The sequence below is a fragment of the Notolepis coatsorum genome (genome assembly GCF_963971535.1).
Source record: "Notolepis coatsorum genome assembly, chromosome: 13".
In the NCBI taxonomy this organism is placed as follows: Eukaryota; Metazoa; Chordata; class Actinopteri; order Aulopiformes; family Paralepididae; genus Notolepis; species Notolepis coatsorum.
The window spans coordinates 76,536,517-76,556,772 of record NC_140177.1 but is presented as its reverse complement, the minus strand read 5'-3'; the positions used below and the strand labels follow the sequence as shown (position 1 = coordinate 76,556,772).

General features: G+C 44.6%; 1 protein-coding gene across 1 annotated transcript in view; it reads right to left on the bottom strand.

Annotated features, from left to right (window-relative positions):
- tnk2b (tyrosine kinase, non-receptor, 2b) overlaps positions 1-20,256 on the bottom strand; it is a gene marked incomplete at its 5' end in the record, with an annotated part of 94,203 nt that overhangs the window by 45,517 nt on the left and 28,430 nt on the right. The window contains 5 exons of the mRNA XM_084327714.1: positions 3,449-3,568; positions 4,888-5,051; positions 6,645-6,797; positions 7,856-8,152; positions 8,919-9,047. Of these exons, the coding sequence (XP_084183840.1) occupies positions 3,449-3,568; positions 4,888-5,051; positions 6,645-6,797; positions 7,856-8,152; positions 8,919-9,047 (863 nt within the window). The remainder of the gene's footprint in view (positions 1-3,448; positions 3,569-4,887; positions 5,052-6,644; positions 6,798-7,855; positions 8,153-8,918; positions 9,048-20,256) is intronic.

Sequence of the window (20,256 nt, the reverse complement as noted above, 5' to 3'; positions counted from 1 at the left end):
ACCAGACCATGAGGTCAGTTTATACCTAGAGATACCAGGAGATACCAGGACATGCGCTCAGTTTATACCTAGAGATACCAGGAGATACCAGACCATGAGCTCAGTTTATACCTAGAGATACCAGCAGATACCAGACCATGAGCTCAGTTTACACCTAGAGATACCAGACCATGAGGTCAGTTTATACCTAGAGATACCAGGAGATACCAGACCATGCGCTCAGTTTATACCTAGAGATACCAGGAGATACCAGACCATGAGGTCAGTTTATACCTAGAGATACCAGGAGATACCAGACCATGAGGTCAGTTTATACCTAGAGATACCAGGAGATACCATACCATGCGCTCAGTTTATACCTAGAGATACCAGGGGATACCAGACCATGCGCTCAGTTTATACCTAGAGATACCAGGAGATACCAGACCATGAGGTCAGTTCATACCTAGAGATACCAGGAGATACCAGACCATGAGCTCAGTTTATACCTAGAGATACCAGGAGATACCAGACCATGAGGTCAGTTTATACCTAGAGATACCAGGAGATACCAGACCATGAGGTCAGTTTATACCTAGAGATACCAGGAGATACCAGACCATGAGGTCAGTTTATACCTAGAGATACCAGGAGATACCAGACCATGAGCTCAGTTTATACCTAGAGATACCAGGAGATACCAGACCATGAGGTCAGTTTATACCTAGAGATACCAGGAGATACCAGACCATGAGGTCAGTTCACACTTAACCCTTTGATCGCCGGGGTTAAATTCATAATTTACCATCCCTCGCCAGCCCTATTTAACATGGAGAAGTTCCTTCTATTGTTCAGGGTGTAGCAACGTTATACTTTTTCATTCACATATTCATACTAAAATACGGTCTAAAGTATAAGTATGTTTTTATCGTAGGGCGGCTAGGTGGTGTAGTGGGCAAGGCACTCGCCACCAGTGTGGAGACGCTAGGATTCGCGTGTTCGAATCCAGCTCTCCACATTGTTTTCAGTTTAGCTGGTCGTCCGCAGTAATACACATTGGCCGTATTACGGGGAGGGAAAACTGAAGGGTGGGGATCGAACGTTGTGAACAAGCGACTCCTACAAGTCGGTTGGTGCGCCTGCGCAGTAGAATCAGGAAGTGTCGGGGGCAGCGTGAGCCTCCCACGCGTTACTCCTCGACACTGAGAGATCGAGCTGCGCAGGTGAAAAGATGCGACTGCTGTTACCTCAAGTACCGGAGGGGACTTGTGCTATGTATGACTTAGTCCACATTGCAGCCGGCTTGTGGGAGGCAAGAAACAGCGTTCGTGACAGGGGAGGGTTGAATTGGATGATACGAAATTGGGATGGGAGAAAAATAGAAAAATGGGAGAAAAAGTGGATCAAAAAAAAAAGTATGTTTTTATCGTTTTCTGCAGCTTTCTGCAGAACGTGATTTATAGCCCTAAATGCATTATATTGATGATTGTATACAGTTTGATAGCAATCGGCGCGAGATGAGCGTGGAACAGAATTTTTCTATTATGGGATGTAGAAATACCCGATCCATTTCCAGGTTGTATAATAGTATATACGTCCAAATCATGTTGTTTATCGAGTTATTGGCAACGGATCGCTATCCATTGTGTCGAGATCGAGTCCCGGGACCTATAGCGAGTGATCGGACCAAATTGAAATGAGCACCAGCTTCCACTTCCTGTTTCTTCCCTGGGCGATCAGGCCGATCGGCCACCAGATGGCGCTCTTGAACCGCTAGAGAGTTGATAGGGGCTCACCATTACATCTCATGTCTCCGGGGGAGAAATATGATTTCGATCACAGATTTTTTAAATATTGATATCAAAGACGCTGTCCAGCGTCAACGGCAGAATGAGCATGGCGGGGAATGACGCGTTTCAGCGTCAACGCCGATTAAAGGGTTAAAGATACCAGGGGATACCAGGCCAACAGAGAGCTCAGTTCACACCTAGAGATACCAGGAGATGCCAGGCCAGCGATGAGAACAGTTCACACCTAGAGCAGGAGATACCAGACCTTTCAATTCAATACATTTAAGATAATGTCAAACATAAAGTAAAATAGAAGCTGCATTTCACTTTTTTAATGATAGAACCTCATCAGGCCAAAACTTTACTTTATATATATAAGTATAAGTTTTTCTTATCATATGAATTTAGTAAGAAATGACTCTCCTTGAATAGAGAGCCATCTCTGTATCTAACCCTACCCAAGATAGTTTATAACGTCTCAGGAAGATGTCAAAGATCCATAGAGCAGTACTGTACGTATTCAATACAATTACTAATTAAAGGGATAGTTCAGAATTTTGGAACCCTAGCCCTATTTCCTTCTTGATGACGTTGTCGATCGGCAGAGTCCTTTCTCAGCACAACCCATGCCATGCTTTGTGCTGTATCTCCACAGCTCTGCTTAGTGAGCCAGAGACTAACACAAAGTCAATGGTGACAATCTCCTGCCTGTACAAGCCGACGGAAATCAACTGAAATCTATTTTGTGTGCACCGTTGAGTAGGTTTCAATTAGTGTCAGTCAGCTTGTCCAGACAGGAGCTTGACCCTATTGACTTTGCATGAGTTTGTGGCCAACAGAGTGGACCTGCGGGTATCCAGCGTGAAGAACAGCATAGATTGTGCTGAGGAAGGACTCTGCCCGATCGACAACATCCTTGGTATGTAGGAAATAGGGCTAGGGTTCCACAATTCTGAACTATCCCTTTAATATCCAGAGATGGGTAAAATAAACGTTGAGGTTAATTAATACCTCAACCTCTGGACCTGAAATGACAAGATCAAGCTGCAATGTTGCAAATTATGTAAGACGTTCAGCAGCACTGTCTGGGAGACAGAGCTACTTCTTACAGCATCAGTTGTCTCCCAGTGATCAGGCAGAAGCCACTAACTCATCCTCTAGTCTGGAACCACATTCTGAGCAGAGGGTGAATCCTACTAGGGCCTTTTCTCTGGTGCCCCTCCTTCATGTTAAAGGAACACGCCAACTTTTCGGGAAATTAGCTTATTTGCCATCTACCCTGGAGTTAGACAAGCAGATACATACCCTTTTCTTCTCTGTGCATGCATTAGGCTTAGGGAACAGCCGCACCGTTAGCCTAGCTCAGCGTCATTCACTGGAAGTAGGTGTGCCAGTGTAGCCTAGTTCCCAACAGTCACAAAATACACTCCAAATACAACTCCAAAACCTTCCTGTAAACATGTTGTGACCTGTGTATTTACCACATGGAGAAAAAAAATTTTGACAAGCAGATATACTTTTTTGCCGAACCACTGCTGCCTGGGCGCAGTGATTTAATCACCTCAAAAGCCCTGTTTTTTTTTTTTTTTTTTTTTTACTCCAGGGTAGATGGCAAATAAGATAATTTCCCCAAAAGTTGGCGTGTTCCTTTAACCCTCTCCTCTTCCAACACGACCCACCATGCGAAGGGAACCTTGCGGTGCTCCTGCATCACGTAGTGCTCGTGGTGGTTGGGCAGCGCCCTCATCAGCCCAAAGTCTCCGATCTTCACTCTGTGGGCTGAAGCCAGGAGGATGTTCCTACAGAGTGGGACATATATTACATTTAAAAAGATAATACAATTCAATACTGTTTTTTTTTTTTATCTACTTTTTTCTCCCCATTTTTCTATTTTCCTCCCATCCCAATTTCGTATTGTCCAATTCTACCCTCCCCTGTCTCGAACGTTGCTAGACCATGCCTCCCACTGGTCGGCTGCAATGTGGACGAAGCCTGCAATGTGGACGAACGTGTCCCCTCCGGTACACGAGGAGGCAGCCGTCGCATCTTTTCACCTGCACAGCACAATCTCTCAGTGGCGAGGAGTAACGCGTGGGAGGCTCACGCTGCCCCCGATACTTCCTGATTCTGCTGTACAGGCGTCACCCAACCGACCTGTAGGAGTCGCTGTCCACAACGTCCGATCCCAACCCACCAGCTTTCCCACCCCCTAATAATGCCAATTGTATTAGTATGAACGACCAGCCAAGCCGGAAGCAACGCCGAGAGCTGGGCTCGAACCCAGCATCTCCTGCATTAGTGGCGAGCGCCTTGCCCACTGCGCCACTTAGCCGCCCTCAATACTGTTCTTTGATAGAGAGGGGGGTTATAATCTGAGGGGAGAACTCAATTTAAAAGTCCTTAGTGTACGCACTACCAGGAGAAGACACTGCATTTCCATGTGGAGTGAAACTGTGGAACAGTCTGAATGTGGTGCTAAAGCAGTGTCCAAACATGAGACAATTCAAACTGAATTATAAGGAAATAATTTTCACGAGGTACAGGGATGAGGGATTTGACATTCACAGGTGTTCACATTTTTATTTTATTTCTTTCATGTTTTATTTTATTTGCATATATATTTGTTTTGTAATGTTTTAAATTAGTACACTCATTTGAGTAGTGGAAAAGGGGTAGGATTAAATAAGTGTATACTTCTTCCTACTCCTTTTCGAACATGTACATTTTGTTATATTTAGTTTTTGTTTATTATTATTATTTTTTCCATTTCATAGAGATCAATGCTTTTTTTAATTGTATATTGTTTGTATTTACATGTTCGAAATAAAGATTAAAAATATATATATATTTAAAAAAATATTCTGTTTTAATATAATTTCAGGTGTGATTTTTATTTAAACAATTTTTTTTAATGTTTTCTTGGAAATCTAGAAGGAGAATGCTTCTAATGCTTCATTAGATTCTGTAGCACAAAAGATACATGAAACATGGTAGAGATGGAGGAAGGGAAAGGGCAAGGTTCAGACCCAGGACATTGCGACTACATGGCATGCACCTTAGCTTGAACTACCAGAATTACCCTAGAATGGTCCAATCCTTCCAATCCCTCCATACACACCTGGCGGCCAGGTCCCTGTGGATGAACCTCCTCTGCTCTAGGTAGGCCATGCCACAGGCCACCTGCACGGCATACTGACACAGACTGTGGATCAGCACAGGGCCCTGGGGACGCACACAACGCAGTCGGTCCAGGAGTGAACCCAGAGGAGCCAGCTCTGTCACCTGAGAGAGAGAGAGAGAGAGAGTGAGAGAGAGAGAGAGAGAGATGGAGATATATGGAGAGAAAGAGAGAGGGAGAGAAAGTGGGAGAGAGGGGAGAGAGACAGACAGAGAGAAAGAGGGAGAGAGAAAGAGACAAAGATAGGGAGATGAGGGAAAGAGAGGGAGAGAGACAGAGAGAGTGAGAGGGAAAGGGAGACAGAGAGAGAAAGAAAGAGAGAGAGAGAGAGAGAGAGAGAGAGAGAGAGAGGGAGTGACAAAGTGAGAGGGACGGAGGGAGAGACGTTGTATAACAGCTGAACAGCCACGTTGATCCAAAATAGGCCCAAGGAAACCAGCAGAAGGTAACACAGTTTGGGGGGGAAATGTCAGCTCTTATTTTAGTCCTCTGTCTGCTTCCTCTCCTCCCTCCTTTCCTCTCTCTCCCTCTATCTCCCACCATCACCCTATCCCACTGTAGTCTTGACCAGAGGCCTTGAGATGCCTGGCATGATTTTAACAGACCGCAAGGACAGGAAGCAAGCTGGCCTCAGAGTGCTTGAGTGAGTTGTTTACATTGTGTGTGTAGGTGTGCACTCGTGCGTGTGTGCACGTGTGTACGTGTGTGTGAGGGATGAAATACCTGGGGGTCCACATCTCAGAGGATCTGACATGGACAACACACATAGACTCAGTCGTAAAAAAGGCGAAGCAGCGCCTCTACCACCTGAGACAGTTAAGGAAGTTCAGAGTATCTGGGAAGATACTCCAGTCCTTCTACTCCGGAGCTGTAGAGAGCATCTTGACTGGAAACATCACTGCCTGGTATGGAAACAGCACGGCACAGGACAAGAAGGCCCTACAGAAAGTGGTGCGCTCAGCCGAGCGTACCACGGGTATTGCACTACCACCCCTGCAGGTTCTATACAACAAGAGGTGCAAATCCAGAGCCTGCAGGATAATGAAAGACCCTCACCACCCCAATAACAGCCTGTTCCAGCTGCTGAGGTCAGGCAGACGCCTGCGAACACCAGCTACTAGGACAGAGAGGCTTCGGCTCAGCTTCTTCCCCCAGGCCATCAGAGTCTTGAACACTGAACTCTCCACACACAAGCACACATGAGCACACACACGACACACACACTGTACACGCTCACACACTAGCAGCCACTTTAACATGAGCAAACACACACTCATGCTGCACACGCTCACACGTATGGTCACTTTACAAAAGGAAAGGTCACTTTAAGAATAGTATAGTATAACTTGAGATTGTAAAATATAGCATGTACATAAAGATCCAGTGCCTCATCCGTAGCTAACAGTGTATTGCACTACCACAGGACCTAGCATGTCCTACCATGCTCTGTAAATAACTCATGTACATATACCGATATGCCCTACTCTGTTTACTTGTTTTATTGCACAATGTCGTTCTATTGGATTCTATTATATATTACTATTGTATTATGCACATCGTTGCGGGCAAGACCCCCCGCATTTCATTGTATACTTGTATGCCGCGACAAATAAAACTCTTGACTTGACTTGACTTGAAGTGTCAATGATTGAGTAAGAAGACAGCAGGTGTCGTAAGGGGTCGAGGTTGGCACCTACCATCTTCATGGGGTGTGTGAGCACCACTCCATAGAGGCGGATCAGGTTCTGGTGGTCCAGGGAGTGCATGGCGTTGACCTCGCTGATGAAGTCGTCCAGTGCATCCGGCTGGCTCAGCACGTCTGGCTTCAGACACTTCACCGCCACGTTCAGCTGCAGGAGGGAGACGACAAGACATTTGATCTACAGTAGGATCTATAATATCTAATATAATATCTAATATCTATTAGTGGATCTAGTGGATCAGCACGTTGCTTTAGTGCTCCCACGGTGTGTGTCAGGTGTACGATGTGAGATTCCGATTTTGAGAATTGAATATTCTGATGGTGATGTCACAAGATGTAATAAAAAAAATTAAATAAAAAATAAAAAAGTCACCATAACCCTTTCAATACCACACTACAGAAGGTTAACCCTTTCACTACTGTCTAACCGTCTGTAGTGTGGTAGTGAAAGGGTTAACCCTTTGTCGTGTGGCAGTGAAAGGGTTAACCTTCTGTATTGTCGCAGTGAAGGGGTTAACCGTCTGTAGTGTGGTAGTGAAAGGGTTAGCCTTCTGTAGTGTGGTAGTGAAAGGGTTAACCCTTCGTCGTGTGGCAGTGAAAGGGTTAACCTTCTGTATGGTTGCAGTGAAAGGGTTAACCGTCTGTAGTGTGGTAGTGAATGGGTTAACCCTTCGTCGTGTGGCAGTGAAAGGGTTAACCTTCTGTATGGTTGCAGTGAAAGGGTTAACCGTCTGTAGTGTGGTAGTGAAAGGGTTAGCCTTCTGTAGTGTGGTAGAGAAAGGGTTAAAGGGTGTGATGCTTCGAGCACACAGGCTCCTCTTCAGGGTCGGTGTTTCATTTATTATAATTTTTCTTTGTATCTGTTTTCTAACAAACAAAAACAACAACTCTTCAGCACCAAGATCCAGACGCTTTTGGGAAACTGAGCGTTAAGTTGATCCACTAAGTCAATGATCTGAAAATGCAGTAATTGATCCTAGAGTCTTTAACTATTAGTCTTTTGAGCCATGCCCATACATGCAAAGCAATCTATTTTACTCAGAAAGTCTCGTCTTGTCGCTTACACTTGTTAAAGAAAACTCCCAGAGGTCCCTATTTGCCTTCATCTCCTTAGAGTGGAACACATTTCTTGGGGGTTTCAAAAGATTGTATTTCCAACGCAAAATCCACACAGGACTAGAAGTCCCACGTGCCCCGCCTTCTTACCACTTTGCCCGCGGGCGTGAACCACTCCCCTCTCTTCACCACTCCAAAGGAGCCGTCCCCCAACTTCTCAAACAGCGCCAGGTCCTTCTCTGAGATGAGGCAAGTCAGAGCCTGCTCTTGCTGCTCGGGACCCAGAGGACCTCCCAGTGGCCCCAGCGAGCCCCCGCCACCAGGCTGGGGGGACAGGACTCCTTCACCCATACCCAGGGGAGGAGTGGGGGACAGCTTCCGGAAGGAGGAGGCCGGCTGGCCCTGCTGGGGGAAGTCTCCACCGTCCGGACGCTTACCGCTGAACACCTGCATGGAGGGAGGGAGGGAGAGAAGAGGAAGAGGGTTACACTTGTATTGTCATGAGGAAGAAAGTAAAATGTTTAGGGCTGTCCTCAACTGAAAACATTCTTAGCTCGACTAATACTGTCATCTACAAATCTGTAAAACTTTAGTTTTCTTTGTAGACCTCTTTAAAGCTAGTGAATACCAGAGATGTTAGTCTATATACTTTCAGGAACTAACTTCATTCAGCATAGAGAAAAGCATAAAAAACTTCTAATTAAGCTTAGCTTAATTAAACCTTAATTAAAATGTTATTAAGCCTCCTTTGATAATAAGAATAAAAGGTAGACTCGTTTTTGTTTTCTCTCCCACCAAAGATATGACAATACGAACCAGATTCTACTGTATAAGCAGAATTAGAATCGGCTTCGGAATCAGAATCAATACAATTCTAACCATACCCAATCCTCAATCAATCATCATACCCAATCAATGATGTTGTGAAATATAGGGTCTGTAGTACCTTCTTTTCACTGGAACAGTAATCTATGAAGGTACATCTATTTTACCCTTACTGCAAATAATTTTTTTTTTACATATTTGAGCCTTTCTACAAATATAAAATGTGTACCTCTATTGACAATAGCATGAGATATGAAGGTTGTAGTGCAAATATAGGCAAAGGATGTAGGCCTATGTAATGGCAGAGTGCAGGGTGCAATATGAAGGGATACAAATAAAATACAGACACTCTATAGGTCGGCACTACAGAGTGTGCAGCGTACAGCACTGTCTCCCAGCTCAAATCAGTCATTATCTGCTGAGCCACTTCGTACAGCAGAGACTCTGGGCGGAAGAGAGGCTGAGAGAGGCTGAGACTCTGGGCCTGGCCGAAGAGAGGCTGAGAGAAGCTGAGACTCTGGGCCGAAGAGAGGCTGAGAGAGGCTGAGACTCTGGGCGGAAGAGAGGCTGAGAGAGGCTGAGACTCCGGGCGGAAGAGAGGCTGAGAGAGGCTGAGACTCCGGGCCGAAGAGAGGCTGAGAGAGGCTGAGACTCTGGGCGGAAGAGAGGCTGAGAGAGGCTGAGACTCTGGGCGGAAGAGAGGCTGAGAGAGGCTGAGACTCCGGGCCGAAGAGAGGCTGAGAGAGGCTGAGACTCTGGGCGGAAGAGAGGCTGAGAGAGGCTGAGACTCTGGGCGGAAGAGAGGCTGAGAGAGGCAGAGACTCCGGGCCGAAGAGAGGCTGAGAGAGGCTGAGACTCCGGGCGGAAGAGAGGCTGAGAGAGGCTGAGACTCTGGGCGGAAGAGAGGCTGAGAGAGGCTGAGACTCTGGGCGGAAGAGAGGCTGAGAGAGGCTGAGACTCTGGGCGGAAGAGAGGCTGAGAGAGGCTGAGACTCTGGGCCGAAGAGAGGCTGAGAGAGGCTGAGACTCTGGGCCTGGCCGAAGAGAGGCTGAGAGAGGCTGAGACTCTGGGCCGAAGAGAGGCTGAGAGAGGCTGAGACTCCGGGCGGAAGAGAGGCTGAGAGAGGCTGAGACTCTGGGCGGAAGAGAGGCTGAGAGAGGCTGAGACTCTGCGCGGAAGAGAGGCTGAGAGAGGCTGAGACTCTGGGCGGAAGAGAGGCTGAGAGAGGCTGAGACTCTGGGCCGAAGAGAGGCTGAGAGAGGCTGAGACTCTGGGCGGAAGAGAGGCTGAGAGAGGCTGAGACTCCGGGCCGAAGAGAGGCTGAGAGAGGCTGAGACTCTGGGCCGAAGAGAGGCTGAGAGAGGCTGAGACTCCGGGCCGAAGAGAGGCTGAGAGAGGCTGAGACTCTGGGCCGAAGAGAGGCTGAGAGAGGCTGAGACTCCTGGCCGAAGAGAGGCTGAGAGAGGCTGAGACTCTGGGCCGAAGAGAGGCTGAGAGAGGCTGAGACTCCGGGCCGAAGAGAGGCTGAGAGAGGCTCACTCAGTCTCCCTATTAGTTCCTGACTCTGGCTATTTCTTTCTCTCGTCACTCTCTATTAGAGCTTTGATTCTCTGCCCAAACCCGATTGGGCCCGACTTGACCCGCTGGGTTTGAGCCGGGCCAGGCTGTCATTTCTCTAAACTCCGGGTCAGGTTCATATACATAGTTATTAAAAAGAAAAAGAAAATTATAATACAAACACTGACTCACAGTGGACGTCAGGGTTTCCGTTATCTGGTAATTAATTCCTGAATGGGCCAAACTGGCCATGGTAACCTGCTTGATCCCCCGAGTGTTCCAGCAGAGAGAGGGTTCAAGTCAAGTTCAATAAATGACCCTCCGTTTCAGTTCCGTTTCTCAGTGAATGAGAGAGAAATGCTGTTCAGTTCAGCACCATGGACAGTTCCCAGAGTCTGGTGTTTGAATACAACAGAGCTGTGTGGTTTGGTGCTGTCTGTGGTGCTGAACTGGACAGTGAACCAACTCAGAAGTCTAATTTCTCTGCCATTCACTTATACAAAAGACTGAAACAGATACTGTATATCTTCTGAGGGTCTCTCCATTTATTTAACTCGACTCAACAAAATAGTCTGAGTCTTACGAAGTCGGGGATGCGTTATGCAAATAAGTCCATTGACAGGACTTATTTTATTTGGAATATAATGTATAGGCAGAATCCTACTTTTCAATACAAATATATTAAATCTACATGCCACGATAATGTCATTCTTTATATAGCCTATCAATCGTTTCTAAGCTCAATAAAAATGTCTGAGACATATAAATCTTCCAGGACAGGTGGACTGGCACCAATGGAAACAATGGTGGATGTGGGCTTGGCCACTGAGCTCACTATAACAACACCACCAGAACGGCAGCCTCACTGTCACCTTTTAGCGGAAATGCACTTTTTTCGGGGTCGGGCCCAAAAATGTGTGTGTGTGTGTGTGTGTGTGTGTGTGTGTGTGTGTGTGTGTGTGTGTGTGTGTGTGTGTGTGTGTGTGTGTGTGTGTGTGTGTGTGTGTGTGTGTGTGTGTGTGTGTGTGTGTGTGTGTGTGTGTGTGTGTGTGTGTGTGTGTGCCATGCCCAGCGGTTGGACCACTTGGCCAAGAGGACTCCCCTTATCAGTGTCTGTGGAGATAGGGCCGACACACTCTCTCACTCACACACACACACACACACACACACACACACACACACACACACACACACACACACACACACACACACACACACACACACACACACACACACACACACACACACACACACACAAAGACACACACACACACACACACACACAAAGACACACACTTACACAAACATTGGGCAGGCATGTACACACACTATTTCCCTACATGATAGGTGCATAGTTTTTTTTTATCCTCAAACTAAAGCCTCAATTTGAATAAAGTGATTAATCTGATTAAATTAGTATTTTTTTTATTTATTAAACGTCCTGTGTCTTATAAATGGCCTTTTCCAGTGTTTAGCATTGTTTTATAGCAATGGGGGGTTAGTATCAATGGGTCTGTGTCTCTAATTACCATATTGGCGGATTGCTCTAATTCAGTTGAGACAATATCCTCCCCCAGTGAATTAGGTCATTTTGATTTTTTTGCTGACGTGAATAAGGCACTGATCTGCATAACTAACGCCCCCTCTATGGTTGTAGCGCAACCATTCGCTCAACAACAGCAGAGAGAGTGAAAATACCTGCACTTCCTCAAGCGGGTTTTGACAGAGAGAGGCAGAGAACGAGCGAGCGAGAGAGAGGGGGAGAGAGAGAGAGATAGAAAGGGAGAGAGAGAGAGAGAGAGAGAGGAGCTTCTGTTGGGGAAACAAACACACATGCATTTTACACACAACCTGACCGGCGCGTGGGGAAACACAAACACACACGCATTTTACACACAACTTGACCGGCGAGCATGGAGGGGCTTCTCCCTGGTAGAGAGAGAGAGAGAGGGACCGCGTGCAGGAGTGTGTAAATGTGTGTGCGCGCAGGGCTGGTGTGGGGCCTCTCCCTGGGTTATCACTGTCATATCTTTGACTCCCATGCGCACGCCCATATTTCGATCCGTGCAATAATATTCATAGCGGTATATATTGTCATTTGAAACAAGTTACATCCATTGTCCCGTGGGATTATGCCCCCCCCCCCCCCCCCCCACGGCAAAATTAATTAGTATCCCCCTCAATATTTCTACCTCTCTCTCTGTGCCAGTCACAGACTGTGGGCAACTGTCACTCAAAGCGCTTATGGGCGGAGCCCAGCACAAACAGCTTGGAATCTTGAAGTCGAATTTTTTTGCTTTTGAGTAATTGATTACAAATATAAAACAATGCATTTTTTTGATTTCTTTTTTTTTTACAGATGTGTTCCATAGACTCACAGGAATTGTGTAAAGTTGCCCAAATAGTGAAAGGAATAGCAATGCATGTCCCCTTTAATCAACTTTCTTTAATGAATATAACTAGTTAGTTTTGTCAACATAAATAATCCAATAAGGGCACGGTTGGTACGAAAGTGATGGTGACGTCTTGATGGAGCGTCGGATACAGATGCAGATAGGCTACATAATTTATGATAAATGTTTTATTAAAGTTTTTATGACGAGTCATATACTATAACAGTATAATACTATAATACTATAATATTAGTGTAATCTAATCTTTATCCCCCTCGCCCCAACAATAGTCAAGGGCCAAGTTTAAATGTATTGAAATAACATCAACATCTGAGCTTTCAAATTGTGCAACCACCACTTAACAGTAACATTCCAACATCAGTAACAATGTGAAATGTGCAATCCCTTTGCTAGAACAATAACATACTGTACATAACAATACAGGTCATATTTGCATATCGATTTGCATATCGCCCCAGCAGCATCACACCTGGACAAGAGGCAGGGGAACTATGTGAGAATGCTGTTCATCGACTACAGATCAGCATTCAATACCATAGTCCCCTCCAAACTCATAGCCAAGCTCAGGGACCTGGGATTGAACTATGACCTCTGCCAGTGGGTCTTGGACTTCCTGACGGGTAGACCCCAGGTGGTGAGAGCAGGCAACTGCACCTCCTCATCTATCACCCTCAATATAGGAGCCCCCCAGGGCTGTGTTCTGAGTCCCCTCCTCTACTCGCTGTACACACACGACTGTGTGGCACAGTGGAACAACACCACAATCATCAAATTTGCTGATGACACAGTAGTGGTGGGACTGATCTCTGCAAACGCTGAGAGGGCCTACCTGGAAGAGGTAAAGAATCTGTTGCAGTGGTGTCAGGAGAATTGCCTCTCCCTGAACATCAGCTAAACAAAAGATGATTGTGGACTTTAGGAGGTTGGGGGTCAGGGACTACAGCCCCCTCAGCATCGACGGGGCACCGGTTGAGAGAGTGAACAGTTTTAAGTACCTCGGAGTCCACATATCCGAGGACTTGACATGGACCACACACATTGACAGTGTTATCAAGAATGCACGGCAACGCCTCTACTTCCTTAGGCGCCTAAGGAAGTTCCAAGTGAGTCCAAAGATCTTTAAGAACTTCTACTCATGCACAATAGAGCATCCTGACTGGCAATATCACCTCCTGGTTTGGGAATAGCACCGCACAAGACCGTAGCAGACTACAGAGAGTGGCCCGTTCAGCCGAACGCATAATTGGAGGTGGGCTTCCCACTCTCCAAGACATTTACAACAAGCGCTGCATGGGTAAGGCTAAGAGAATAATCAAAGACTCCAGCCACCCAAACAACTGCCTCTTTGAACTGCTGCAGTCAGGCAAGCGATACCGGAGTCTCATGGCAAGCACAGAGAGACTTAGAAGAAGTTTCTATCCCCAGGCCCATCAGGATTCTAAATGACAATAACACTATGTAACAAACCATCAAATACACTCACAGCACACACATCCACACGCACACACTCACTTTAAACAAACAACTCACTGCAGCACCTACTTTACCAACTTTAGACACTTAACACACTTTATATTTATTGGTAAAGAATTTGCACTACAACTCATACCTCATCACACCTTACTGTAAATTGTACCTAAATTGTACCTCAACGGAAAGAAGCATTTTATATAAAAGTACTCTGTATTTTTGTATGATAACTAATAAAGAAACTTGAAACAATAGACACTCAGACTGTGTGCTTTTAAAAAAATAGAGAGAAATCTCAGATCCCAGATAAGCTTCATCGTATTTGCTTGACTTGAAAAAAGATGATATATACATACATAATGTAAATCAATATCTTCCTTTTGAATAAAATAGGCTAATTCATTCATTGCGCACTAGTTAGATGACATGTTGCGCATGTTATGACTTTGGACGTCTGCCATTGCCACTGCAAAGACAGCACATAAGTAACGATATGATGCGTCGGACATGAATATTCAAATCTATTAAATGTCATGGTCGACATCAAATTTTCTTTAATTTTAAATTTGTTCTGAGCTACGGAAGTCAGCCTTTTCCTTTGATGCCTCTAACTCATGGAATGTCCTTCAACTCACACTGAAATTGGAGGTTCTCCCTTCCCTTGGAATGTTTTAAACGTATGATTTCAGACCATTGTGTGACTACCGTAAATCCTCAAATATAGGACGGGTCTTCTATTTACCTCAGCTGCAAAGAGCACCAGGCCTTTATTAGAGAGAGGCTTATATAAGAGGCAGGCCTTAATTTCTAAAAATGACACTCATGGACATAATCCCTTCATTTTCAGACTTTTATTGCATTATTATTATTATTATAATTATTTTTATTACGTACATTGTCTGTCTACATTTATTTAGACTAGCATTGGTATTTAAATATTGAGTGCAGTTGAGTAATTGTGGGATTAACGTAATTCACACACTGAAGTTGGAACTGTCTATACTAGGTTGTGGGGTCCGGGGACGGTTTAGTGTGTGGTACCTTCTCGACTTCCTCAGTCGAATCGAGTTGTTGGCATGCAGGGAATAGCTTTAGCTGACGCTATCATAGCATCATGATCTGTAATGTGTCAACTGGACAACGCCAGCCTCGTCTGCCAACGCCATATAGATAGCGAACGTTAACATTTGCAAACAAAGTCAACGTCATCCAGCTGACACCACAGATCTAGATATTATGACAACGTTAGCTAGCGCTAAAGCTAACCAGAGGGAAACGTTAATGTACGGTAGTCAGTGTAGCGGGAGGCAGCACTTGATTTCCATTGGCAAGAGTTTATCTCATTCTATATCACGGCACGAAAAATAAAATAAATACTTTTTTTTGCGACCTTATATTAGAGACCGGCCTGTGTTTGTCTAAATGCATCAAACCCCCGGCCATTATAAGAGGCCCCTCCTTTATTGGAGGTCCCTCCTCTATTAGAGGATTTACGGTACTTGTAACTGTTTTAGTTGATCTTTTTAAATAATTTTGAAAAGTTTTTTATTTTGGTGTTTAAATTTCTTTGAATATTGTTTTTATTATGTACTGTACAATCGTCGTCTCTGTAAATGAGGGAAACCTCAGATGCTTACGATTTTAAATAAAGGTTGAAATGAAAAAATCTACAGCGTCGACTCATCGTTGCAGCCCTAGCCGTAAGAAAAACGCAGACGTCAAAACAATAGTTTAGAGCGTTGGTTCCCGAGGCGCTCGGGAAGAATCCCCACACTTTGAGAAACACTGTGCACTGCACGCACACACACACACACACACACATATTTATTAAGGGGGAGGTCAGCACTTCCGGATATTCTTTCATCTTTATGAGAGGGGTGGAGAGAGAGAGAGAGAGAGAGAGAGAGAGAGAGAGAGAGAGAGAGAGAGAGAGAGAGAGAGAGAGAGTTCCTCTTGGCTAAGCACCGACACCACGGCAGGAATTACTCTGCTGTTCGGAAGCAGTCATTAAGAAACACTATTAGATTAGGCTGCCTGGCCTGAATGTTTGTGTGTGTGTGACAGAGCGTTTGTGAAAGAGAACCTGAGCGAGACAAATTGACAGTGAGTGTGTGCATGTTTGTATATTTATGTGTGTGTGTGTAAGTGTGTGTGTATGTGTTCATGTGCGTGTGCGCTCGTGCGCGTGCGTGTGTGTGTGTGTGCAGGGCCGGACTGGGGAAATAATTCATACTGGGAGATATAGCGCGAAATATAGCCCCAATCAGGCCACTTTTTAAGCGGGGGGTGGGGGTCCCCCACCAGGAAATTTTTTGTTACAAAGACTTAATTTCCTGCATTCTGGTGAATTTTAGTGCATGTGAATCACAAACTAATGAGCCAACAATTGCTTAGTACAATGTACTGTTATGGACCTCAAATAAAACTGTTGTGGCACTAGCAATGCTACTCTCTCCACCTTCAAAAAGAAAAAAGCAAGAGCACAACATATTTTTCTATTTACTATTATAATACAGTTAACCACTCTCTCCTGTAAGGGCCTTTCTTTTTCTTTGTTTTATCCCTCTCTCCTCCACCCTTTCTTTTTCTTCCACTGTCCATCTTGACATCAACGTTAATTGACTTTCGCTCTACTGTATCTCTCCCGAGTCCCTCACAACCCCCTCCAATGTACAGTAAAAATGACCAAGTATGGTCTTGTCAATATTCCAATGTACAGTGTTGCTTGTACAGTTGTACAGTGTCCCCCACCCACCCCTCCTACCCAACCTCCCCCCACCCACCTCCAATGTACAGTACCCCCCCCCCCCCCCCACCTACCCAACCTCTTCCAATGTACAGTTTCTACGTCAAATGTATATACTTCTTTTCTGGACTCTTTTCGTATCACAAACAGTACTGTATTTGCAAATCTGGTATGTCATAAATGTATAGATGTAGCAGTACTGTCTATCTGTATGTCATATATGTTACGATGAATTAAAAATGGGGGACCCTGATGTAAACAAGACGAAAGTCTTTCTCTGGTCTGCATCCCCTTAACAATTGTATGCATTGAGCTGTACTGTACTATACCCATTCTGCAATCTGTTAATAAAGTTTTCAATCAATCAATCAATCAATCAATCAACCTGGCTCATTGCCTGGCTGTTATTCTGCATCTGAGTGCCGTCTGCCATTCCATTCGCCGCCTCCGCTGTCAATCAGTTGTATCGCCTGGTCCCGCCTCCACCAATCACAAGCGGCAGCACGGCTCCATTGTGATCCGCGTGAGGGAGAGAGTCAGATAGTTCTCCAACTCTGCCGCAGACAGTGAAATCCTGGTTGTTCCCCACCCACCTAGGTTATCTAACTATCGCGCCGCGCCGCCGCCACAACTAGAAACAATGGCCTGGCAAAAAAAAAAATAATAATAATAATAATTTTTTTTTTATAATTTTTTTTTTTTTATCTGTGCAGGCCAGGCCACCGGGAAAACTCCCGGTGCTCCCGATGGCCAGTCCGGGCCTGTGTGTGTGTGTGTGTGTGTGTGTGTGTGTGTGTGTGTGTGTGTGTGTGTGTGTGTGTGTGTGTGTGTGTGTGTGTGTGTGTGTGTGTGTGTGTGTGTGTGTGTGTGTGTGTGTGTGTGTGTGTGTGTGTGAATGCATGTGCAGGCTTGTCGTGGTTGTCAGGGTTACTAGGGTTAAGACACCGGTGGTATTTTCTCCACCATCAATACCGTTAAATTTTTTTTAATAAATGTAATGCCAACATTATTAAATTAATAAAATTATCTTATATATATATATAATTTAATGTTCACCAACCAATGACAGTGTGAAACGGTGTTAAAGCAGTAACCTAAATGCCTGCCTGAGAGGCTCACAGCGTGAAGGCTATGAGCAGCAGGTCACTATTAACTACGTGTTTGACCTTTAATCTAAACTGAGGAGATTTTAGATCTTATGTTAGGATGTTATGGCATCAGTTCCAAAAAAATAAATGTCAATGGTGTGGCAGAAGGACCTTGTGTGTGTGTGTGTGTGTGTGTGTGTGTGTGTGTGTGTGTGTGTGTGTGTGTGTGTGTGTGTGTGTGTGTGTGTGTGTGTGTGTGTGTGTGTGTGTGTGTGTGTGTGTGTGTGTGTGTGTGTGTGAGAGAGAGAGGGAGTGAGAATAAATGCGGGGATACTCTTTGTGTATTTCCATTTGCCCAATATTATCAGTATGATAAAGCAGATACGCCATGACCCGTTGAAATAAAAGATTTTAATAAAATAGTAATTAAATAAAAACTCATCCCAACAAATTGAAAGACTAACTATTATCTTTATTAATTGTTCTAGTTATAACTAGGCTATTATTTAGGTATTCATTTATTATCAACCAATTCGAGTAAAAGATTAAAGCCGCCATGTCTTTGCAACTCAGAAGGAAGCCTGTGACGCCCCCCAGTGGCCATTTAGCCTTATGTGAACTCATAATATAAAGGCTGTGAAGAAGCATTGAAGGTAATGTTTAGTAGTCCTACATGCTCTACTATCACATCAATATTACATCATACATGCTCTACTATCACATCAATATTACATCATACATGCTCTACTATCACATCAATATTACATCATACATGCTCTACTATCACATCAATATTACATCATACATGCTCTACTATCACATCAATATTACATCCTACATGCTCTACTATCACATCAATATTACATCATACATGCTCTACTATCACATCAATATTACATCCTACATTCTCTACTATCACATCAATATTACATCCTGCATGCTCTACTATCACATCAATATTACATCCTACATTCTCTACTATCCCATCAATATTACATCCTACATGCTCTACTATCACATCAATATTACATCCTACATGCTCTACTATTACATCAATATTACATCATACATGCTCTACTATCACATCAATATTACATCCTACATTCTCTACTATCACATCAATATTACATCCTGCATGCTCTACTATCACATCAATATTACATCCTACATTCTCTACTATCCCATCAATATTACATCCTACATGCTCTACTATCACATCAATTTGTTTGTACTCTACAATCCCCTCTACCACAATTAGAGTTTACCCAAACCAAAAGCCCTGGGTGGACAAATCCGTCCGTGAGGCTCTGAAAGTGCTCACCTCAGCATACAATGCCGGGCTTGTGACAGGCAACATGAATGACCACAAGGTGGCGAGATAAGGTTAGTAATAGAGGCAAAAAGGCGCTACAGGGATAAAATTGAACTTCAATATGAACAGGCTGACTCTAGACTCTCTAGAGGTATGTGGCAGGGCCTCAGAACGATGACAGATTACAAAGGCACCTCCCTCAAACTGAACAGTGATATCCAATTGGCAAATTATCTCAATACCTTCTATGCGAGGTTTGAGGCTGGGAATAACAACACCAGCCTACAAACCACTGCAATGGAGGAGGGGGGGGGGGCACTGCCGATGGAGACTCAGGGCTAGATCCACAAAGAATGGATTGCACAGAGCAAGTTGCACCCTTACTTAAAATTCATTATGAATTGAAAATGGGGGACTCTGATGTAAACAAGACGAAAGTCTTTCTCTGGTCTGCATCCCCTTAACAATTGTGTGTATTGAGCCATACTGTATTGTACCCATTCTGCAATCTGTTAATAACATTTTCATTCAATCAATCAATCTGCACGGTGATTGATTGAATGAAAATTGTATTAACAGATTGCAGAATGGGTACAATGACAGTGTTATCAAGAAGGCACGACAACGCCTCTACTTCCTTAGGCGCTTAAGGAAGTTCAAAGTGAGTCAGAAGATCCTCAAGAACTTCTACTCATGCACAATAGAGAGCATCCTGACTGGCAATATCACCTCCTGGTTTGGGAATAGCACTGCACAAGACCGTAGCAGACTACAGAGAGCGGCCCGTTCAGCCAAACACACAATTGGAGGGGGGCTTCCCACTCTCCAAGACATTTACAACAAGCGCTGTATGAGAATAATCAAAGACCCCAGCCACCCAAACAACTGCCTCTTTGAACTGCTGTGGTCAGGCAAGCGATACCGGAGTCTCATGGCAAGCACAGAGAGACTCAGAAGGAGCTTCTATCCCCAGGCCATCAGGATGCTCAATGAACAATGAACAATAACAGAACATCAAATACACCCACAACACACACATCCACACGCACACACTCACTTTAAATAAACAACACACTGTAGCACCCACTTTACCCACTTTAGACACTAACACACACTTTATATTTATTGGCATCAATCCC